We start from the raw sequence: 25,396 nt of genomic DNA, 5'->3' as shown, positions 1-25,396 counted from the left end.
CATCTGATAAAGGAGATGTACAAAAAAAACTAAAACAATTATCACTATGTATGATAAAACATTGAAAATGCTCCCCCCGGGAGAGAACAATGTCCATTTTTGCCATGTCCCTTCAGTATAATAGAATAGTTATGTGTACTTTTAGCTAGTACAATAAGAAAATAAATAGAAGGCATAAAGAGTGGAACAGAAGATGTAAACCAGACTTTAGTCACAAACAACATAATACTACATGTGGAAAATCCTACAGAATCTACAAATAACTACTAGAACTAGTAGATAAATGTAGCAAGGTCATAAGATGCAAGGCAAATATATAAAAATCTATCCTATTTCTATATACTAGCAAAAAGCAATTGGAAAATAAACTATTTAGAAAATACTTAAAATAGCATCAAATACTTCGCAACAAGTACAATGAAAGATGAGCACGATTTTCCTAAAGAAGACTATAAAACACAGTTGAGAGAAATTGAGACAGACCAAATTTAATAAAAGATATACCATACAAGTGGACTGGAAGACTCAACAGTATAAAGATGTCCGTGCTCCCCAAATTGGTCTACAGAGTCAAATTCAATCCCAAGGTTCCAGCAAACTTGGGGGTGGGTGAGTGTGTGTGTAACTGACAAGGTGATTCTAAAATGTAAATAGAAATGCAAAGGGCAAAGAATAGCAAAGTAGCAAAGTCTAGTTAAAGAAAAGCAATGCTAAAGAATTTCAACTACCAGATACCAAGCTTAAAATACAGCTACAGTAACTAAGACAGCGTGGTCCAAGAATAGGCAAAAAGAACAATTGAAAAGAGTCCAGAAACAGATGCACAGATCCACAAATCCACACTTGATTGATGACAAACATGACAACAAAGGAAAAGAATGGTCTTTTCAAGGAAGGCTGCTGGGTCGACTAGATATAAATATGGGGATAGGAAAGATACATGACCCCTCCTGAAATAATACCCAAAAATCAACTGCTCGTAGACTATACATCTGTATGTATAATTGGCAAGCTGCAACTGCCAAAAACTAGAGATGAACTAAGAGCAGAATAAATAATGGTATGTAACTACAGTAGAATACCTTATAGAAATGATAATGAAGAAACTACTGTTAAATATACAATACTAGGGCCAAGTGCAGTGGCTCATGCCTACAATTCCAATACTGGGAGGCTGAGGTAGGAGGACTGCTTGAGCCCAGGAATTCAAGACTAGCCTGGGCAACATAGTGAGATCACATCTCTACAAAAAAATTTTTAATTAGCCAGGTGTGGTGGCGTGTGCCTGTAGTCCCAGCTACTTCAGAGACTGAGGTGGGAAGATCTCTTAAGCTCAGGAGGTCAAGGCTGCAGTGAGCTGTGACTGTGCCACTGCGCTCTAGCCTGGGCAACAGAGTGAGACCCCCATCTCAAAAAAACGAAACAACAAAAATAACAAAAAAACCATGCGATAATGGGGATGAATTTCACAAATACATTACTGAATGAAAGAAAAGGACACTAACAGAAGTAAACAACAATTTCATGAGGACAGGGATCTTTACCTATTTCATTCACTGTATTATTCCATTTCTATAAATTTTAACACAAATATTTGGTACTGGAAATTAAGGTACGTGACTCATTCAGCCACGAGGGAGAGGCTACTGATCGCTATGAGGTCCAAGGCATAATTCTGAGAAATCCACACTGTATTTATTGATATGGGGAATAGGTTGCAATTTTAAATAGCATAAGGTCAGGGTAGATAGACCTTCCTGAAAAGGAGACAACTGAGCAAAGGCGTAGAAAGACTTCTGAATATATGCAAACTGACCAATTCTCACTCTTTGGCTGCTACTTCTCTTGCATGGGTTATTGTAGTGGTCTCTTAACCTGCTTTCTGCCTAGGCCCATCCTTGCTCCTTCGGCAGTCCATCCCTACGCCAGAAGCAGGAGACCTTTCTCCTCAGGATAAACAGTTCATATCACTCTTCTAATCCAAACCTCACACTCTTCCTTCAAGTAAAAGCCAAAGCCCTCATGATTACCTATAAAGACACAGTCCTCGCATCTCCTGGGCACTAGTGTCCCCTTCTGCCTAGAACTCTCTTCCCCAGACTTCTACACAGCTCCCTCCCTCCCTCATCTCCTTCCTACAACTGCTCAAATATCACCTCCTCAGTGAGGCTGTCCCTGGACAGCCTACTTAAAATTACAGTCCTCCTCACTACTTTACTACCCACCCCATCTCCACCCCCTAATTCTATACCCTGTTTTCTTCTAGTTCCACAGTACTAACCAGGGGAACATACAAATTTTGCTCATATGTTTACTATCTAACTCCTCCAACTAGAATGTTAGCTTCATGAGGGCAGGGATATTTGTTTTGTTCACTGATGTATCCCCAGTCCCTGGCGCACAATAAAGCCTCAATACTTACTAGCTTAATGGATGAATGAAATTTGCTTCCTTTGCTAAAAGCACTGAATAATAATTGAATAAGGCTCAAGTATTCATTTAACAAACCATCTAATATCCTTTTTTTTTTTTTTTTTGAGACAGAGTCTCGCTCTGTCACCCAGGATGGAGTGCAATGGTGCGATCTCAGCTCACTGCAACCTCTGCCTCTTGGGTTCAAGCGATTCTCCTGCCTCAGCCTCCTGAGCGCTGGGACTACAGGTGCATGCCACCACGCCTGGCTAATTTTTTGTATTTTTAGCAGAGAAGAGGTTTCACCTGTTAGCCAGGATGGTCTCGATTTCCTGGCCTCATGATCCACCCACCTAAGCATCCCAAAGTGCTGGGATTATAGGAGTGAGCCACCATGCCTGGCCACCACCTAACATCTCACATTAAGGGCTATTCCATGGATACCATGCCTTTTTATCCCCAGAAAACAAAATCCCTATTAACACTGAAGAAATGTTTTCCTACCTGGTTTGTTTTTCTCAGGAAAACATTTGTCCATCAAACTTGCAATATTTTCTCTATATCTGTTAAAAATTAAAGGATGAGTCACTGTTTGAAGCTTGATGTCATGTTATTAACATGAAATAAAAATACATAGCACATTAAGCAATATGTGCTACATCCTAAATATGCTTACAGACATTTTTCTAAATTAAACAAAAGACCAAGGAACCTTACTGGTTAACAAGTACTTTCTTATTTCTATATCAGTATCAGTTGAAACTATAGTTCCTGTCAAGAAGCTGTGACTAAAAACATTTGGCTTATTATGATTTTGCTAGAAATAACTTAAGTTTTCCTTTACCTAATTTTGGAATCTCTAACATATTTAGGATCTTTCAAATTATCCTCCCAAGGAAGATGGCCAGTAAGCCATTGGATCATGCAATAACCAAGTATTTCCAAATCACCACGTCTTGATGGGGCTACAAATGCAAGAGAAGAACATTAGGTAGACTGAAATAATTTTTAATATATAATTTAAAGTATATATAAAGTAATAAGGTAAAACAAGTCAACTCCACAGTGTTTTCATCATAAAATTCTGACTGCATTTCACCTAGGTATTGGACAGTATAAAAGAAATAGCTTACCTCCCAATTTACTTTCAATTGATAATTTCTACTTTAAAACCCAAACTGGTAAATTTTAGGGTTTCAAGCGGAGACTGTTACTCTAGAAATAAAACAATGATAGACTCAATACTGCCTTTGGAAAACTTGAAGATATTCTTAAAATTTTTATATGCTATTAAGAGGCCCAGAGAACTGGGTGTTTGAGTTCTTCCACAGCTTTGAGCACAGAAGAAATGACTGCTGAGGAAATAAACTAACTTAACAGGTAATAAAAGTGAGCTGTTATAAAGTTGTAGATACATAAGAAACTTGAGAAAAAATACAAAAACAAACAAACATTCCAATTAAACTAAATAAAACCAAAAAGAAATCCTCATTGCAGTTGAATGAACCACTACCACCTTCTTGGTTATCTTTGAAGGCCGCAAGGAAAAGGCAGGAGAGAAGAACACAAATGGCCCTGGAATACAATTGTAGGAGTCTCACCTCTGCCTTCTTTCCTCATGCCCCTGTGCCTCTTCAATTCTTATTTATGTATCTATTTATTTATTTATGCATAATTAAGAACTATGTAGGAATCTGGGTGAAAACATTAGCAGTCGATTTCTCACTCAAGTACTACTGACATACCCACGCCATTGTGTGCATCAATGCTCGTGAATTCAACAGTGCCATCATGACATCTTTTGGGGTCTTCTTTGTATTCTTTATGAACTCCTTCTGGGCAGTAGCGATAAGCAAGGCCATAATCTACCAAGTACACCTATAAATTTCCAAGCACCGATACAAACTAAAGTCAAAATCACTGCACATATACCCCTTTAAAGCATAGAAACAAAATACTGTCATCTGAAGGTGGGTTCATCTACAAGGTCATTCCATAACACTCCAAACAATTTAGATCCAAAATGCAAACAGCAGCAAATACTTAATTCTGAAAGGCTTTTATTTTAATAAAATGTTAAATGACCACACAGCTATAGTGTAATCACTTGACTTTATATACTTTTTTGAGATAAGTATATGTTATACTTGTAATTAATCTCGTCTCTTCAATTTGAACGATAATTATACATTTTATACTTTATCTTACAGACTCTAAAATTGAGCACAGAGCAAACCATCAATACTTGTTGCGATACAACTGCGACTTCCCACACAGAAAAGCACACCCAGTAGAAGACTGCTAATGATGTTGACACAGGATATGTTAGTTACCTTCCATTCCTCTGTTTCTTCACTTGTAAAATAATCAAATCTCAATTTACTTTATAAAAATATTTCATACATCATAATAATGATCTAAAGAACTGTTAGATCGGGCTCTTATCTATATTTAAATACTATATTCTAAAGCCAAGTCTTCATGATTAAAAGTAAATTTTAATATTATATACATACTTATTCATGGGCATATACATGTGGGTCTGATTAGCATACAAAGCTAATAAACTTGGCTTTCTTCTATTCCATAGCCACACATTACATCTCTAATTCTGAGTAAATGTCACAAATGCATGCATCTGGGCACAAGAGGAAACTGAAGCAAAAATATGTAGCTAGATCTAGCACATACATCTAACACTGGAAAAATAATCCCATCCAAAGCATATGTCTGAAGGATAACAGAGCTGCAAAAATATTTCCATATAAACAAAGGCAGCATGTTTTAGTCACCTGCAAAGTGATATAAGTTGTATTTTATTATACTGTACAAGTCCAGCCTATTTCAATTAATGGAACCCTTATTGTTCAGGTTGTTAGCTGCGTTTTCTTTGTTCTTGGCCTAAAACATCCAAAAGAAATGGCTAGAAACAGCAGAGATGAATTTGATGACTGTCTTTTTAAGATTTCTCCATTCGCACACGGTATTAATAGTATAGTAACTTCCTTCTTTTATACTTATATAGATTCCCTTATATCCACCATAACTGACATTGGAGGAAGGGAAGCAAGCATGAGACGACAGAAAAAGCAAAGGGACCCAAAGGAAAAAGGAAAAACTAAGCAAAGGTAGTTAAAGGTACATTTGAGAGAAATAATGAAGTACAGAGTACTGACAAATAATTATAATAATCAAAGCACCCAAACACACTTAAAATGTTTAAATCTTCCTTTTTATTTAAGATCAAGAAAGAAGTGAGAACATACATTTAAGTATGAATGTCAACTAAACCTTACTTTCACCGAAATCACAGAAACAGCTATACAGGAAAATAGTATAGATCCCTCTACTTCAACTAAACTCACCTAAATAAAGGTATAATAACATTAGCTTTTCTCCTTTCATTAGAAAGTAAAAATTACAAGGGAATGTAATAAGCTAAAAAAAAATGCACATTTGAATTCCAAACACTAAGGGTATACAAATTTAGACAGCTAAGATATTTCTGTAAACCAATTGATTTGAATAATCAACATGTTAAAGACCAAATTTTCCAAGTAATAGAACACTTACATTTGATGGATTTCTTGAACAAAGGAATAAAAAAAGTGACAAAGCAGACAGGCAAATATAATTCATTGGTGTACTATATAATTTTAAGCTTCCACCCCCAAATAGCTATTTGAAATTCATTTTGTATCACAAGCACTTCTTCTGAATCTTATTTAGGGCAAAATAGCCAACTTGATAAAGTGCCAACAAATCACATCAAAAACGTAGAATGTTAACTAGATCAAAGTGTCAAGAAGAAATATTATTACCAAATCTACTTCAAAAAGTAAAACTTCTACATAGGTTCAAAAGTTCAAAGCAACCATATTTATTTTCAAACAACACGTTTTAAATAGTAGAAATAAAAGTTATAAAACTACCTGGTCAGGATTCTTGTAGTTCAGAAGAAGATTTGAGGCCTTGATATCTCCATGCACATACTCATGCTCGTGAATATATTCCAGAATATCCAGCTATGAAAGTACATACAGAATAAGTTAATGCAGTACCTAACACCAGCCAGCAGAGGACCAAGCTTCAACATAAACTAGGCTTTACTGTACACTAAAAACAATTTTTTAAAAACAAGAAGAATATAGCTCACATACAATTCTTAAGCTTAGCTGCAAGACAGTTTTCCGAGAAAACCTTTTGGCATTTGCTTCGTATATTTTCTGAAGGTCACTCCCAAAGCGATCCATTATCATAAACCTATAACTGAAGACAAATACGAAAAGCCAATGAACAAAATACAATTCAAGAAAACCAACTTTGCAATGAGTACTCTCAAAGTAATCTTTTCAAGACAATGTTTAGTAAATACTTTTTTTAAAAAAAGAAATACAAACATTGGCAACAATTTCTCCCAACTAGTAATCTCAAGAGTTCAGAGTGCTTTCAGGTCCTGCTTTTTACGTGGAGGGCCTCTTCCTGGTCTCAGCTAGTTTTAGGAGATTATTCAATTTAAGATAATGCTCACAGAGAGAACCCAACAGGTTTATTCACAGTAAAAATAAAACAAGCTAAATAAAATGACAGCATTGATTTTTCTCATAGTTAAAATTAATTAATGTTTCTGGATATCAGCTTCCTTCCTGTGACTGTTTCTCTGTATTTTTAAGGTATATTCAGCAGTAACAACATTCTGCTAAAATCAAGATTCTCGTCAGATGCTTTAACAAGAGCCAGATTCAATACCATTGTTTAAACGGCACAGAAGGATTGTACATTGAACACTCAATGGCCAAGATTTGGGGAAAACAAATATCCTGGAAAACGTGAAGATAATTGGTTTTGCCATAAAGCAGCGATGTCACCTTGGCTGAGTCACATTACTTCCTTGGGCCTCAATTTCCACAGAAGTGAAACGACAGAGTAGGGACTCACCCTTTCTAAGGTCACTTTCAGCACCCAAAACTCAGATTCAATAATCATGTTGTATTTCAGTATGTACAGAAAAGCATCACCTATTTGCAATAACATTGCTCAGCTTCTGCTCTGAGGACCACTTTTACCTTCAACAGTTTTCCAGATTCTAATTTGTCTGGTAAAATCATTCAGTAAATCAATAAAAACCAAAACCACACTCAGAATGTATCAGGACATCTCCAACGAGGAAGATTATGAATCATCAACACCCTAGCATCTAGCATTTACTGAACACCTGGTATAAGCACAGCACTACTGTAAGTACTTAAAATGTTATTAATGCCTTTAAACTTCACATCACTCTACAAGGTAGGTAATTCCTACTATCCCCATTTTACAGCAGAAGAAAACTGGTAATTTGTCCTCTAGTATGTGGCAAAATCATGCTTTTAACCACTGCACTACATATACTGAAATAAATGTCAGTAGGATACAAAAACCCCATTTATATGTTGTAGGCTTCTATGATAACAATATGGCAAGTTCAATAGGGAAGGAAGAGTTGACTAACACTAAAAGACAAGATGTTGAACAAGTAACTCAGAATTCTATTCATTTTTGAACTGGAAGAAAATTAGAAAATCATCTTGTCTAAACATCTTTTAATAAATAAAATAACTAAGGTCTTCAGAGGTAAAGTGATTTGTCCAAGATTATAAAATTAGTCAGTGGTGGTCTGGCGCAGTAGTTCACGCCTGTATTCCTAGCACTCTGGGAGGCCAAGGCTGGTGGATCACCTGAGGTCAGCAATTCAAGACCAGCCTGGCCAACATGGTGAAACCCCGTCTCTACTAAAAACAAAAAGTAGCCGGGCATGGTGGCAGGTGCCTGTAATCCCAGCAACTCAGGAGGCTAAGGCAAGAGAATTGCTTGAACCTGGGAGGCAGAGATTGCAGTGAGCCAAGACTGAGCAACTGTACTCCAGCTGGGCAACAAGAGTGAAACTCCATCTTGGGAAAAAAAAAAGTGACAAAATGTATTCATTCATGTAGGATTTCCTAGCACCTTGGCTTGTAAGATAATAAAGTGAAAATGGTAACTTTGACTTCCTGGTTTCCTTTGTATAACAGGTTTTGAAAGGTTGAGAGATGAAACCAGAGCACATATACATGTTGGCTTTTACTAAATAGGTGATGTGTGTAATGATTATAATATAGGATGAGCATCTCAAATCTGAAAATCTGCAATCAGAACTGCTCCAAAATTAGAAAGTTTTTTTTAGTGCCAACATGATGCTCAAAGGAAATGCTCATTGGAGCATTTTGGATTTCCCATTTTCGGATTTGGGATGCTCAACCAGTAGGTATTAATGCAAATATTCCAAAATCCTTAAGAAATCCCAAATCTAAAATACTTCTGGTGCCAACATTTCAGATAAGGGATACTTAAGGCCTGTAATACACAGGTAACAAAAATACAACCTCTGTAACAGCCTGAAAGATGACTAAAACACAACTGCTTAATTCAACATGGGGTCTATTAATAAATTCTACTACATCAAGCCGGTAATCCCAGCACTTTGGGAGGCCGAGACGGGCGGATCACGAGGTAGGAGATCGAGACCATCCTGGCTAACATGGTGAAACCCCGTCTCTACTAAAAAAATACAAAAAACTAGCCGGGCAAGGTGGCGAGCGCCTGTAGTCCCAGCTACTCGGGAGGCTGAGGCAGGAGAATGGCGTAAACCCGAGAGGAGGAGCTTGCAGTGAGCTGAGATCCGGCCACTGCACTCCAGCCTGGGTGACAGAGCAAGACTCCATCTCAAAAAAAAAAAAAAAAAAAAAAATTTTATTACATAGGTCTTTGTTTTTATTCACAAATTACCCTACCATCATTCTTATTAAGCCCTTAATCTTGTCACCATACTGAAATCATAAACATCAACTGAAACATGATTCCACAAATTTCATAGAAACCATTACCACATTCTTCTGGAAAGACAGCGCTACCATTGAGTAGTAAAATGGAAGTTATTTCTAAGTAACTCCTCTAAAGTAAAACCTTTGATGTATACTTTTCTGGAGACTTGGATAAAAATGTGCAAGTAAAAGAAAAATATATATCAGTATAAATAATTTAATAATGGTAGCAGCTAACATTGTTCTAAGCCCTACATACATATTAATTCAAAGGAGTTACAAGAAAAACTAAGGATGTCTGGTACGGCAGGGGGCTGGAAGAATAATCTACTTTCTATTTCTTTACTTTCTAAGACTTACGATGATTCTTTTAAGAGCTTCAACCTAAAAGCAAATCAATGCCTGATATATGACTGATGCCACCTTTTAAAGGAGACATTTCTAGCAACCTCATTTTATAGAAGAAACGGGCTAGGAGGTAAAGTCATCACTAATAAATGTTGAGTTAAGACTTAGACTGTGTTCTCATTTGTCACCACATTCTAAGGCACTTCTGATCCACACCAGAGAAGTTCTTTCCAGCAGTACCCTCGTCAGTCAGCTTACAGTGTCAACCTTGGACCCAATTAGCCCCCGGTCACCTCACAGGAGTTATACAAACAAAAGCCCTGTGTAACTGTTTCCAAACTTTATCATAAAATGGGTGATAAGAATGTATATGGTAAAATGTGATACGACAGTGTGGGTTACTTTTAAAAAGACCATCATTCTTAAGCAAAATATCACCACTGACAAACAAAAATCATAGACAAACAAATGAAACCAATTATGATAATCACGGTGATGATGACTGCAAGAAATATTTCCTGGGCACTTACTATGTGCCCCTTACAATTTACATGTTTTCATTTCATCTTCACAGTAATTCATAAAGTACTATTATCCTCATCTCACAGACAGGGAAACGAGAGAGACAGAAAGTTAACTAGCGCATGACCACACCTGATGCAGTCAAGTACAATCAATCTAGTGCTAGATTTGTTTGGTGTTTAGGTTTTGCTGCAATATACTGTACTTGGTTTTTTTTTTTTCAGACGTTTATATTGAAATTACGGAAAGAGGAAAAGGCTGTTATTCCAGGTGTAAAAATGCTCTAGCCCCAGGCACACTTTTCTTCCAATCATCTCTATGAAATGTAGTTTCCATAATGTACTGTTCCTTAGGAATATAACTATTATATACTGGAGCACAAGTCAAACATATTTGCTTCCCAGCAAGTCATCACTAAGGGTTTTTCTTGTCTTACTCCCCTTTAGACAGCCTTTAATTTACCATGTAAACCATTTCCCAAATGCCACCTTCACTACCGTGTTACCTCATCCCTTGCTCAAGAGCAAGTGATAGCTTCTGACTACCTACTAGACATTGGTTCCAAACTGTCCCTTCCTCTATGGGTCTTCATTATCTGCCACCGACTTTTTCTCCAAGTTTACTTCCTTCTCTCTTACATGCATGCCCTCTTCCTCTGCTAGAGGAAGACGGCCATTGAGTTACAGTAGAACAGAAGTCTATCCTTGTGCTCACATTAATCTCCCGCTTAAGATGCTATTCCGCCTCCTCAATGATTTTCTAAACCAGTAGGTTTTAACATTTAAGCAAATAAAGACCCCTTTGAGAGCAAAAGCTAACATCTATGTTCTACATATACTCTTGTAGCATTATACTTAATCATCATTAAGTGGTTAGCTGTTACTCCATCTCACAGATGAGGAAATTAAAGCAAAAAATTGCCCAAAGTCACACACATTTTAAAGGGCAAAACAAGGTTTTAAAACTAGGCAGTCTAGCTCTAGAATCCTTGCTCTTAACTAATCCTTGCTCTATAGTATTTCTCAAGAAAATATTATAAAAACTGTAACATATTTTGCTATCCCAGAAAAACCATATAAAATAAAACGTTCAGCGTGACTTCAGGAATCCCACACTCCCTAAGAGAGGCATGGTTCCCAAGTAAACAACACTGGCTGCCTACCCAACTATTAACCCTCCTCTCAATCCTTTCTAACAGAGCACCAATTTGGTTCCGGCATTCCATCCTTTTCCACATGCATCACTGTGATCACTTGGTCCTTGCCAGTGAATGGTTTAAGAATAAGTACTGATAAAATTCTGACCAAGCAAACATGAGAAGAAGTCTGCCACAGGGCTCTTGGGAAAGCTTTCTTTGCCAGGAAAGTGAAACTCACAACACACGATAGATACCATTTTCTGCCCTTGGGTACTGTGCCTGCATGTGAAGCCTAGAAATGGAGCAGCCACCTGGCGACCACACAATGGAGAACTAACAGAGAACAAAACTAAGATGAGGAGGGCAAAGGTGCAAGATAAGGAACCTGGGCCCTTGATGACTGCCTGAGTCAAAGTTTTCCTTTACTTGCAGCTGAAATCATCCTAAGCAATGTATCCCCAGTTCCAAACTAAAACTACCCTTCACGTCTCAGTACCAAAGCCTTACTGCATGAAGTTCCATTGATTCATTCACATATGTATCAAGTGCTGCTTATGCACCAAAGTATTAGAGGTTTTCTCCAAATAAACTATCCCAAATAATTTGTTTTCTCCATTCTCTGAACTCCTAAGACACACAAGTCAGTATCATACAATTTTGCACTTAATTGTTCTCTAATTGTTTCATACATATTTGCTTTCACTCACCAGCTACACTAAATCCCTCATAAAGGGTGAGCCTGATCTGGTGTGGGCAGATTACGTATCCAACATGAAATACCAAATGGAATCCTGAAGGGGTTCCCTTTTGCATAAAGAACATAGTTTGTTTATTTTTAAGGGCAAAGGAAAAAAATGCAGGGTCTGTTTGGCTTTGTTCCTCCTTGTCAGTTGGGTTCCAGTCAGTTGATATTGCTCTGTAGAAGTCCCCTTACTAGAGAGGCACCCCTATTCTAATAGGGCATTATAGCCTGCTGCTATGGAAAGCAGAGGACAGAGATACCATCTTATTCCTCTCTGTCACATACACTCCACACAGTCCAGAGGGAGGCCTAGCAATATTGTAAGTGATCAGCAAACAATTACTGACTAAACCAGCTAAATAGCGAATGTTGCAAAAGGGAAGGAGAAAGACAAATCACACGTATTTTTACCTTTTTCCATTTTTGTCATGTAGACCAGACCCCCAATACTTAGGAACACCCAGGTACTTCAGCTTATGGGTACGAATCCATTTCTGAACTACAAATTCAAACAGATCTTCGTGATTTCAATTGTTACACATAAATAATAATTTTTAAAAAAATCATTAAGAGCAAAATGTATTTAAACATGCAATAAGAATTCACCTGTATTCATAAAAGAAAATGAAGAATACAGTAATGAAAAGCATTTTACAATGAAAACATTTTATTAACCTACAAAACTGTTATCCTGCCCTTAAAATTGTCTTTAAAATGAAAAATCTACAAAAAGCATTTTTTTTTAAATCACAACTACAGTACAGTCATTCCTTTGTTCTAGGGGCTTGGTTCCAGGAACCGCCACCCCTCAAGATACCAAAATCCAGATGCTCAAGTCCCTCATATAAAATGGTGTAATAGCTGCATATAACCTCCACACGTCCTCCTATACACTTTATCTCATCTCTAGGTTACTTATAATATGTAATACAACGAAAATGCTGTATCAATAGTTGTTATACTGTACTAGTTTTTTATTTGTATTTTTTTTACTATTGTTATTTTTTATTGTAGTGTTTTGTTTTGTTTTTTTTCTGGAATATTTTTGATCCCTGGTTGGTTGAGTCTGAGGATGTGGAATCTGAGAATACAGGGGTGGACTATCCTGAAGTTGCAGTTTATCTCTCTAATTACATAATGTTTACTTGCTTCTATAGGAAGACCTATTTTTCATACCAATCTAAGAGGTTTTTCTTCCTCAATATAAAAGTCCTCAACCAGGAAATCAAGATCTAGGAGAGATGGAAAAAGGACAGAAGGGACTAAAGTAACTAGGAGAGGTTCTGGCTCTCTACCTTGCTATCCTGTTGTAGTTCATCAATAATTCTCAATGTTTAACAATATTTCCTAAACCACAGGTCATTTATTATTAACTTTATTCTATATATCAATACAGATAAAATCTTGCTGCAACAAACCCATTAAAAGACCAGAATTCTTTTATACAAATCTCATGTAAGTGGAATTTGTAAAGCAAAAAAATAACAAAGAGTCATAAAAAATAAGAGATAATGCTCTAGGTATTGGCTTAAAAAAAAACTGGTCATTTTAAAAGTGTAAATGTATGTGTACTGTATTTCTTACTTTGCTCCGGTTTTGCAGCTCGTTGGTAGAACTTTAGTTCAGTAAAAAGAGGTCCATTGTCACTGGGTTCCTTAAAATATAAGAGTTAATTAGTACTAGCAGTAGTTAAAATTACTGAGATATTTTCAATGAACCTTCAAAGAAGACCAACAAATCTATTTTTCTGTCCAATGTAATTTTGATACTTAAGTTTATAACTATGTTAAGTCAAACTCCTTAGAAATGTTCAGAGAAATATTAGTCTATATTTCTTATATTGCTCAAGTTCCATTTCTATAAGTGATAAATTATACAAAATCAGATATATAGCTCAGCCTGCAGAAGTTTAAGAAAAATGTTTAAACTAATTTTCATGTTTATTAAGCTTTCCCTTAAGCAAAGATGAGCAACCATCTTAACTGTATCACCAAGGGGCTACAAGATATTTCTCAGATTTAATAAAATTTCAATACCTGATTTAACCAATTAATGCCAAAATCCCATTCCTTTCCTGTTTTCATTACAGTTATATCTACTTTATCAGGACTGGCAAAAACAGACCTTACCACAAAGAAGAGTGCATATTCTGCATCTCCTTAACAAGCATGCACTGTCCACTAACCTGCATCCTTCCTTTCTGGCATGGATTTCTACGTTTGTCAAACCAAAGAGCCATTCAACTTATTTCCCACATGATTTAAAGTCAAGAAAAACATGGGGCTCATTAACAATTGTTTTCTACCAACATTATGGACTACATTCATTTTATAGTTTTAGAGATATTAACAATCAAAATTATTACTAAAGAAACATACATTCACAAAAAGGTATTTGCACAAACAAGAAATGACAGCCTGTCAGCAGTTTTGTCTTGTTAAGTAAATATGTAAGAGTGGAAAAGATCTTATAATTCTGTGGACTTTTTAAATAGTAAATTTCATCTGATTAAAATTAGTATTTCTTTAATGTTTGGTATTTTGTGTTAGTCATTATTTATTGGGAATCAGAAAGAAGTATTTAAAGCAGTGAAAACTTCAAATGAGGAAACTAACATTTTTAAACTAATTTGGGGTTGCTTTTCTTTTAGGAGGTATGAGAAAAAAATTATTTTGGGCAGAATATCTTGCGTAGCTGGAGTTCAAAGTTAAATAAAGCATTGGGGGAAGTGAGTAATGAGGCCTACTATCTTAAATGAGAGATAATTTATAGTTTTGGGTTACTAGAGATGACTTTTGCAAGCACTTAAAATATGTTCACCTTTTCTTCACTGAAGACATCCTCAACTGTAGAAAACCACTCCATACTCTCTGCTTTAATTATCTCAGATTTCTTATAATTCAGAAAATAGGAATCCCCAATTAAAGTACTTAGAGGAAGGCTGGGCATGGTGGCTCATGCCTGTCATCCCAGCAGTTTGGGAGGCCAAGGCAGGTGAATTACTTGAGGTCAGGAGTTCAAGAGAAGCCTCGCCAACATGCTGAAATCCCATCTCTACTAAAAATACAAAAATTAGCTGGCTGTGGTGGCAGGCACCTGTAATCCCAGCTACTTAGGAGGCTGAGGGAGGAGAATCACTTGAACCCAATAGGTGGAGGTTGCAGTAAGCTGAGATTGTGCCACTGCACTCCACCCTAGGAGACAAAGCAAGACTTCGTCTCAAAAAGAAAGTACTTAGAGGAAAACTGATTTAACAGCATTTAACAGCAAATGGGCAACACACGTTAACACTTGGATCACAACCTGAAAATAAGCTTGCCTTATTTGTTACAGGTAAGTATACTTTTCACCCTAACCTTGGAAGACAGTAGTATCATGGCTTGGCATGCATCAACTCCTTAAGAAGCAGGAACTAACCAACATACTGAAAGTATGAGTGCTGATTCCTTAATTTATGGACTCAGCACCCAAGTTTCTCTATAACCTGTGGCTCCTTTCCTAGCAGCAACAATAGCTTGACACTTGCAAGCATCAGCAAGAGAAACTTGCAATGTTTCCAGCCAATGGCTAAGAATAGGTCTTCGGTAGGAATCACAGAATCAGTGTAAGAAACAGAAATTCAAAAAGAGGAATTCTGGTAAAGTTCCTCTCCAAAGCTTACCTTTGGAATAGTTCATTTATATAATTCAGGTTTGAAAGAGGTTTTCCTAAGACAAATCAGTATAAAATTCTGATTTATTCAGTTTCAGCCTATGTCATATCAACTTTAACTTTCAAGTTTTCCTTCAGGCAATAATTTATTAAACTTATAATAATGAGAATCAACCATATAAATCAGGCTATTATAATGAAAGCCCACTACAAGAAGGCTCTCCGGGCTCATTTCATACTTCTTCTAATCCAATAAACTTCCATTATCACAAAATAAAGGAGCTACTTCCTTGGCATTGCACTCTAGCCAAAGCTAGCTATTCCTGTTGAAGAAAATACCTTAACTCATAACTAAAATTTTATTAACATATTTCAAATCTAAAATACTCTGCCAACTCTATAATAGCCAAGATTTAGAAAAGAAATTGGGACTGACATTTTAACTAGAATATCACTAAACGTTTCTTTAAGACTTCTAAGTGTCAAAATGAAGATGACAACAGAAAAAAAATTAAAATGTGATACATTTCAATGGCACCAGCTAAAAGCAACTGGCTGCCATTTAAAATGAAGCTGTACAAAATTTCTCCTTCCTACCAAAAAATTATGATATATGAATTAAAATTCAGGTCACTTCTCATAACATCAGTGAGGAAAATGAAACATCAGTCTGCAAACTTCTTTCCAAGCACCTGTGAAATATAGATTCGGATCAGTTCACATCAGAAAAGGACCACGATACAATGACCTGTTAGGATACCATCCAAAAGCCTGACCTCTGCCTCTAGTTCTGCTACTGAAATGACTAAGGGTAAGTGCAATTCAAAGAACTACTAATTTCATATTAAGCCTGTCAGCAAGAGAACACAAAAGAAAATTTCTTTCTCCTTGCATTATCCAACTTATTATCAATTTAACTTTTCTCTCTGCACAGTTACTTTCAGAAATAAAATACAGTGTTTCTCCTGTAAGTCAAGAATTAAGGCCCCCAAACAAAACCAGAGACCATCATTTGGTACATGGGAGAACATTTTTAATATGTGCCTAACATCTACCTTGAATGGGTGTGTCTTAACTTCACTCCAATGCCAAATAAGAAATTTGTGGGTTAACTATCTGGAGCTGTTTCATAAGGCAGATACATGTATTATCAGCAATAACCAATTTCTTGACAAAGTGTCCACATTAAGTTAGAAACTCTTACCAGCAGCACAGGGTACCTGCAAACCCCTACTGAAAACAAGGATAAAAATGTGCCTGCACGCATGATTCCATTTAAAATAATTAAGGTGCTCTGTGTGCCAGATTCTACCAGTGGCTCTCAATCTTGATGCACAAAAGAATCACCTGGGAAGCTTTACTAAAAATACCAATAACCAGGCCCTGCACCCAGATTCTGATTATACTCTACAACCAGGATTGAGAATCACTGTTTGATATGCTAGTCCATTATTAAGTAAAATTTCACATTAGAAAATCAATTTGCCTTTATTTCTTAAGTAACATTTGCAAGTTTTTTTTAATGATAAAATACATGCTGATTTTAGAAAATATGGAAATTGATATATTTTCTTCATAAATAGCCATTTTATAAAACAACCTTCATACTACATATAGAACTTTGTATCCTGCTTTTTTAGAAATAACTATAAAACTTCCCCAAACAGTAGTACATGTTCTTTGAAAACATGATCTTTAATAGCCCATAATGTTTTAAATGACAAATGTTCATAAACAGTTCTGATTTTAATACCAGGAAGAACTGATACTCATTTTACATGTTTGTTATTTGGTGAAACATTTCAACTATTAATATTATAAAGTTGTGAGAAGGCAAATTATCAGTGGGCCTACTCTCTATGGCAAAGATAAGACAGGAAAGTGAATGACATCAGGAAGTTGAGAGTAAATGAAGAGAGTAGTAAAAAGGCAATGGGCAATTAATGGCTAAAAAGTATTCAAAAGAATAAATAAAACAAGCATCTAAAGACTACACAGGGAAAACAAACTTCATTGACAAGGTCCTTATCAGATAATTTAAAATTTAGTTAGAGAGACAGAATAAACACATTCAAAAAAACTAAAAACAATTAGTGGCATAAGAAGAATAAAATTCTAAAATAAATGTTAATACAATGAGTGCTGTAGGTGTTTATTCAGGAGAGAGTGCTAGGGGAAAAGCAGCAAATAGAAGTTACAAATTTCCCCTTCAAAGGAAAGGAGAAAGTCAATATTATTTTTTGTTTTATTTTGGGGTTTTTTTTTTTTTTTTTTTTGAGATAAGAGTCTCACTCTGTTGCCCAGGCTGGAGTGCAGCGGCGCCATCTCAGCTCACTGCAACCTCCACCTCCCAGTTTCCAGTGATTCTCCTGCCTCAGCCTCCCGAGTAGTTGGGATTACAGGCATGCACCACCACGTCCGGCTAATTTTTGTTAATTTTAGTAGAGATGGGGTTTCACCGTGTTGGCCAGGCTGGTCTTCAACTCCTGACCTCAAGTGATTCACCCGCCTCAGCCTCTCAAAGTGTTGGGTTTACAAGCGTGAGCCACTGCGCCTGGTCAGTAATATTGTTTTGTGTATTACATTCTTCTAGGATAACTACAATATCGAAAAAGTTACTAAAATATTAAATGCAAAAGAAAAATCAACTGAGTATCACTGTCCTAATTACAAAGAGAAGAAATAATAAAGGATAATGGAAATATAATTAAATTAGGAGACAGGAGATACACAGTCCTAAACTAGGTACTTGGTCTTAAACTTAAAAATATAATTTATTACCTTAAGCATATAGAAAATACCTGTTCCTGGCCATGTTTTTTCTTAACCGTGTAAGTTAAAAAGGCAGTAAAAGTCAAGTTACACTGACTAACAACAGAAATACTTCTAATTACTCACAATAAAGAACAACAGAAATATTTCTAAGTACAATAAGAAAGCACATCATTCTAAGATAAAATACAACTTAAGTTCAGAGGCCATGTGCCATAGCTCACGCCTGTAACCCCGGCACTTTAGGAGGCTGAGAGGGAAGGATCACTTGAGCTTGAGTTTGACACCAGCCTGGGCAACAAAGCAAGACCTCATCTCCACTAAAAAATCAAAAAGATCAGCCAGGCATGGTGGTGAATGCTGGTAGTACCAGCTACTAGACAGGCTGAGGCAAGAGGATCACTTGAAACCAGGAGATCAAGGCTGCAATGAGCTATAATTGCACCAATGCACTTCAGCGCAGGCAACAGGGTGAGACCCTTTTTCAAAAAACAAAAAAAAAAGGTTCAGGCTATAGAGAACAAAAAAGACATGATTATACACCATTCCACCTACAAGATATGACACTGGCACACTTTCCTTCCAAGACACAGAAACGACTATGCCAACTAACTGCAAGGGGTCAGAGGGAACCACATCATTTGAACCTCAACATTATGAGACGTCATAAGGAGACTTGCTTTCTTCTCACAACAGAACTCTTAATGAACCTAAGAAGAAACTCATCTTACCCATAGATTTTAATATTTTAATTTGTATTATCAAAAACAAATGCACACAATATTCTGCAATTAAATACAAATGACCCAATTTAACAGTAGGAACTTAGTTCCTCTGATTTAGCAGCAGGCTGAATATTCCAAAAAGAATGTTATTTCTTAAATGAAAAGAAGAAAATCCACAATGAAAGGCCATCATGAAAAGGGGCAGGAGAAATAAAGCACTGACACAACTTGAAAGGCATCACTTTGCTTCCGCTTCCCTGCACGAGGGAATGACTGGGACCCACCCCTTCCGCTGCAAACAAAGATAAAAACGGACTTAAAAAAAAGAAAATTTCTGTTTTCAGAAATTAGATAATGGGCAGGACAGGAGGACTGTGACCCCTAAAAGACAGAAAACAAAGTGAGTCCACGGCAGCTCTGGTTTTTTCCCCTAGAGGCCCTAGGAGTAAAAAGGAGGAGACTTAAGAGACCTACAGGGCAAAAAGAGGAAGACCAAACAGAGTGCCAGGTAGGGAACTCTGCTACCAAAATCAACAATGAGATTGGAAACTTCAAATTAAGAAACAGTGGGGGAAAAAATGAAAGACCAATATCCTTCATGAACAAAGACAGAAGAATCCTTAACGAAGTATTCACAAATCAGTTCTAGTAGTATGTAAAAAGTGTAATACACCACGACTAAGTGGGGTGTATGTTAAGAATACAAAGTTTGGTTAATACTCAAATATCAATCAATGTAATTGCCACATTAACAGAATAAAGGAGAAAAATCCTGTGATTCATCTCAGATGTAGAAAAAGCATTCAAAAAATGAATAGGCAAACTACAGTAGAAAATGTTTAAAACACCTATCTGAAAAGGAACTGCATCCAGAAAAAAACTCTCTTACTACTCAATTATAAAAGCGAAACAACCCAGTTATTTTAAAAGATAAAATCAGAGGAAAGGGGCAAAACGATGGAAGAGGCACTCCACAAAGGAAAATACATGAATGGCCAATAAGCACAACAAAAAACTGCCCAAAATCATTAGACATCAAGTAAATGCAAACTGAAACTATAACTCACATCCACACGCCAACTGTAATGGCTAAAAAACAAATACACACACCTGACAATGCCAAATGTTGAAGAGGCAACAAACAGAACTGTCATATATTATTGGCCAATGTGTAAAAGAGCACAACCATTTTGGAAATCTGCCTAGTACTTTCTTATAAGTTTAAATAGACATCTTCCCTATTAACCAGCAACTCTAAGTATTTATCCAAGAAAATAAAACATGTGTCCATAAAAACACTTGTACAAGAATGTTTATAGAAGCTTTACTCATAATACCAAAAACTGGAAACAACCCCAATGTCTATCAAGACAGCAATAAAATGAAACAAATGATTGATACACCAACAATATGGATGAACCATTAAAACATTATGCTGAGCATAAGAAGTTACAAAACAATATATACTGTTTAATACCATTTACATAATCTTCTGGAACAGGAATAACTCATTCACGGCAAAAAAAGAAAAAAAAAAGAAAAACTCAAGACAAGTGGTTGCCTCCAACAGTGCAAGGGAGTAAGGTTTTGACTGATAAAGAACATAAGGAATCTTTTTAGTGTGATGGAAATGTTCTACATTTTAAGAGGTGAGGGATACACAGGTATATGTGCTTATCAAAAGTTTTCAAATTGTTCATTTTATATCTACGTACTTCCCTGTAAAAATTATGCCTCAATTTTTTAAAAAAAGTTTAAAATCTCTAAAAGGTCCAAAAAAGCTGACTCCTAACTCCTAAGAGATAAAATATAAAAGGGAGTAAAATGAAACAAAATGAAAAGCTTCAGAGTAATCCTAATTCCTGAGTTCTGGCTGATACGGTTTGGCTGTGTCCCCACCCAAATCTCATCTTGGACTGCAGCTCCCATAATCCCCATGAGGTTGTGGGAGGGACCTGGTGGGAGGTAATTAAATCGTGGGGGTGTCCCCTTCATATGTACATCTATCCCATTAGTTCTGTCCCCCTAGAGAACCCTAATACATGTATCCTATAGGAGAAAAAGTAAGGGAAGAGTTATATGTTAATTTGCCCAGATAATACATCCTATTGGTTCTTCTATTTAACCAAAACATATTCTTCATATGTATCAAATAACTTTGAAGAAGGGGAGTAACAAATGTTGGTAAGCAAAAAGGTACATAATTGACTTAAAAAAGTCTTCTAGTTTGCCAACACATAAATTGATCTGGCTGTCAGAAGTATGCTTATGTCAGACAGGATGTCGCCAATCTTTACTCATTACAAACTAATTTCAACATTATTATAGCAAAAAAGGTCCAACAATCACAATTAAATAAGTAATTTAATTTACAAAAATGGAAGGGGAAGAAAACTGGGAATAAACAAAAAACTGACCAAGTGGAAGTCCAGAAGCAAATGCAAACTAAAATACAATAAAATTATATTAAATTAGTATAGTCTTATAGGATATAAATATAAAAAGTATCTGTAAAAGTAGCTGAAATTTCTTAAATGAGCTGAATATTTTTATTCCACATCTGCATGCCTCTATGCTTTCATTCATTTACCCCCAAATACCAGAACCACTTTATTTCAAGAGAGGATATTTTCACACTCAAGTGATTTAAAACTATAAAGCTACTTTTGTGTCTTATTACATATTTTAAAATTATTATGTGGTATCTTATGGTTTAATTCTAGTTCATCAAAAAAGGCATTTTACAAAATAAATACGACACCAAATCAACAGAAAAGAAACAAATTAGCTAAAATATTTCTTACCACTTTTACAACACAAGGTGCATCACTGCCAACTGACTCTGAAGAATTCATATCAGCTGTTTAAAAAAGTAAAATATTTAACATTAGAACAAGTAATGTTATAAATATATTAATATTTAGGTTTGTGTATCTGTAACCCTTGATAGAATACACTTCAGTTCCCATATATGTTTCTCAGAATATTACAGTACATTTCATATATTTTAAGACTTTTGTTCATGTTTTAACATATCTGAATTTAGAATACATCTTACAATTTCTGGTTTCTTCCACATGATTATCAATTACATATGGGAAACTGAGTTAAATAAAGATTTCTTTAATTCAAAAATATTAATGGCCTTTGATATGCTAACGATATTGTGAATTCCTCAGAGGATAAGTGATAGATTTCTTAAATTTAATAAACTATGAAATTCTTTTAAGAGGAGCATCTGAAGAGTAAAAAATGAGGAAGCTAAAGTTCTAAAAGCACTAGTTTAGGAAAACTTATCTGGACCAATAGTTCAGGATGTTGGCACTAGAACTTTCAACTGCCATCAGAATAATTTTAATGTGGCTGTCATTTTATTTCAAGCAAATAAAGAAGTACAGTTGCCCCAGAATACTGAGTTAGAAAAATAAGGTTGCCCATATTCATTAAACAAATATTTACCAAGTACATACTAAATGTCAGTTTCTAGGAAATAGAGATTTAGCAATGAACAGGAAAAAATCCTCACTTACAAAAAAAAGAAAATCCTTACTCTTACAAAGCCATCATTTCAGTGGTAGGATGCAGACCAGAAATAAAATATGAAGTACATCCGACAGTGTGAAGTGCTGTAGAGGATAAATTAAGCAGGAAAGAAAGCTAAGCAGTGTGGCCACAAGTAACACTGACTTGGTGTTACCTGAGCAGTGGCCTGAGAGCAGGGAGGGAATAAGCCATGTACGCATCTGAGTGAAGAGCACCCCAGGGAAAGCAGCACCAAGACCCTGATGTGGGCCGGGCATAGTGGCTCACACCTGTAATCCCAGCACTTTGGGAGGCCAAGGTAGGTGGATTACCAAGGTAAAGAGTTCGAGAGCAGCCTGGCCAACATGGCAAAACCCTCTCTCTACTAAAAATACAAAAATTAGCTGGGCATGGTGGTGGCACGCACCTGTAATCCCAGCTACTTGGGAGGGTAAGGTGGGAGAATCACTTGAACCCAAAAGGCAGAGGTTACAGTGAGCCAAGATCATGCCACTGCACTCTAGTCTGGGCAAAAGAGTGAGACTCCATCTCTAAATAAACAAATAAATAAATAAGACCCTGATACAGGAGTATGTTTGACATGTTTGGAAAACAAGCAGACAAAAGTAGCTGGGGAAAACTAAGTGAGGCAGAAGAAGAGAGATCAGAAAGCAAAAGCAGCAGGGAACAAACACGATGGGTTTAACAGGTAACATATAGGTTTTGGCTGTCACTATGAATGAGATGGGGAGCCACTGGTAGAGCATCAGCAAAATCAGACTGTGGTAACAAAGACTTCTTTGGGCTGCTTTGTGGAGAATGGAGTATAGGGGCAAGGGGCAGAAGCAGGTAGATCAGTGAAGAGGCTAAACCAATAGTCTAAGTATATGGATTATACCTCAGGAAGGCTACTAAAAATTTTTCAAAGGTTTGATACAAAAACAATGTAAAATAAAATATATTAAAAAAATTTTAAAGCATCATATATAAAGATCAAGAGTCAAAGGGCAGTAAGACGGCTGAAGCACAGACTTTGAGGAGATAAAAGGGATGAAGACAAATGTTGTATATGAATGAAGGGTCTTGTAGGTCACTCTTTAAAAGTCTGGCACCTTATTTGAAGGGCACTGGGGAGCCATCAGAGAGGTTTAAACAGGATGATCATATTATCTGATCAGTGTACTTGGTCATAAAAGCCATACTGATAACAATGGTGTGCAAGGCAGCAAGACTGGGACAGAGAACATTCGGCGCTACAGTCAGAGTCCAGACAAGACATGCTAATGACCTGACCAGGACGGTGGCTGCAAAGGTGGAGAGAAATGAATGGATCTGAGAAGTCACCCAGGTAAAGCAATAAGACTAGAAAAGGAACTAGGATATTAGTGAAGGAATGCTCAAGAATGCCTTCCCAGTTTCTGGCTTCAAGGCTGTCATTCATTGAGACAATCCTCATGACAGGATCAGGAGATAAAAGATGATGATACAAGTTTTAGAAATGCCTGTGGAACATCTAAGTAGAGATTCCTTATAGGCCAGTGGCTACGGACCTGGACTCAGGAAATCAAGTCCTAGGCTACAGAAAAAACATAGGCAAATCAACAGTAAAGAGACAGTAAGAGAAGCCTGACATCACTCAGACAGAATATATAGAATAAAAAGTGAACAGAAGAAGAAAAGCTGGAACACACAGAAGTGCCTATAAAGATGACGAAGCACAGCCAGAAAAGCAGAAAGAAAACTAGGGGAAAGGTATGTTATCATAAACGATAATGGAAGCAACTGTTATGAGAAACAAAGATAAACAGTATCAAATGCTATAGAAAAAAATGCAAAGAAAATTCAAAAGCAATCTTTTTAATTCATTAACAGAAACTGCTGATGATCTTGAATCTGGCTGTTTCAGTGTATCACAGAGAGACAGACTGGAGGCGACAATACTCAAGCAAGTGCCTCTTTTTACAGATTAATCATCCCAACCTTATAAAAGTTAAGTTTTATTACAGAGGTCAAATCATTACCTATTAAAAATACTATTAGATGGCATCTTTTGATGATAAATACAGATAAAACAGAGACACACACAAGGCAAGTTTTAAATTTGCAAAAGGTTACAAAAGTAAATTAATATAAAATGAAGAACCTATTTTTTTAGAGACAGGTTTCTATTATTACATGATGGCATAAGTCCACATATCCTGTAGTAAAGACAGCTTATAAAATCTACCATCTCCCCTAAATCACAAGATCAAAAATAAATACCTGGCTAATATAGCCACTACTCTTTCATGATTTATAAGGATTTTTGCCATAAATCAGAGATATAGCCTAGTTCACTGGAATGGGTTTGGCTCTCAACAAAACCAGAGAATCAACACATATTTCACAAAAAGGGTGCCACTGACCGACAGGAATCATATGTATAAAATATGATAAAGCACTAGATTTCAAGCTATGTTTCATAAAGATAGCTACAGAAACTGCAACTGACCAACGGCAGCCCACTGGTCCTGGAGCAGGTGAAGTGTTTACTCCTCTTGAGTAAGGGCAGTGGTCTTTCACCTATGTCAGTGGTTCTCACACTTTAGCATGCATCAGCATCACCCTGATCAAACACTGCTGGGCCCTCCCCCTGCAGTTTCTGATTGGTAGTCTGAGGTAAGACTCAAAAATCTGCAGGTCTAACAAGTTTCCAGGTGACACTAATCTGTCATATTATTAGTAT

At 36.3% G+C, this 25,396-nt stretch overlaps 1 protein-coding gene across 10 annotated transcripts in view; it reads right to left on the bottom strand.

Annotated features, from left to right (window-relative positions):
• The window catches only part of VRK1 (VRK serine/threonine kinase 1), an 85,237-nt gene that overhangs the window by 22,572 nt on the left and 37,269 nt on the right, over positions 1-25,396 (bottom strand). For all 10 annotated transcript variants that reach the window (XM_017857977.1, XM_017857985.1, XM_017857983.1 and 7 more), the window contains 8 exons: positions 21,954-22,009; positions 13,586-13,655; positions 12,413-12,500; positions 6,573-6,681; positions 6,345-6,437; positions 4,158-4,290; positions 3,257-3,377; positions 2,917-2,975 (listed from right to left, as the gene is read on the bottom strand). In XM_017857977.1, the coding sequence (XP_017713466.1) occupies positions 2,917-2,975; positions 3,257-3,377; positions 4,158-4,290; positions 6,345-6,437; positions 6,573-6,681; positions 12,413-12,500; positions 13,586-13,655; positions 21,954-22,009 (729 nt within the window). The remainder of the gene's footprint in view (positions 1-2,916; positions 2,976-3,256; positions 3,378-4,157; positions 4,291-6,344; positions 6,438-6,572; positions 6,682-12,412; positions 12,501-13,585; positions 13,656-21,953; positions 22,010-25,396) is intronic.

The sequence above is a fragment of the Rhinopithecus bieti genome, unplaced genomic scaffold (genome assembly GCF_001698545.2).
Source record: "Rhinopithecus bieti isolate Rb0 unplaced genomic scaffold, ASM169854v2 scaffold_41913, whole genome shotgun sequence".
Classification (NCBI taxonomy): domain Eukaryota; kingdom Metazoa; phylum Chordata; class Mammalia; order Primates; family Cercopithecidae; genus Rhinopithecus; species Rhinopithecus bieti.
The sequence above is the reverse complement of the archived record's forward strand: the minus strand, read 5'-3'. Positions and strand labels throughout refer to the sequence as shown.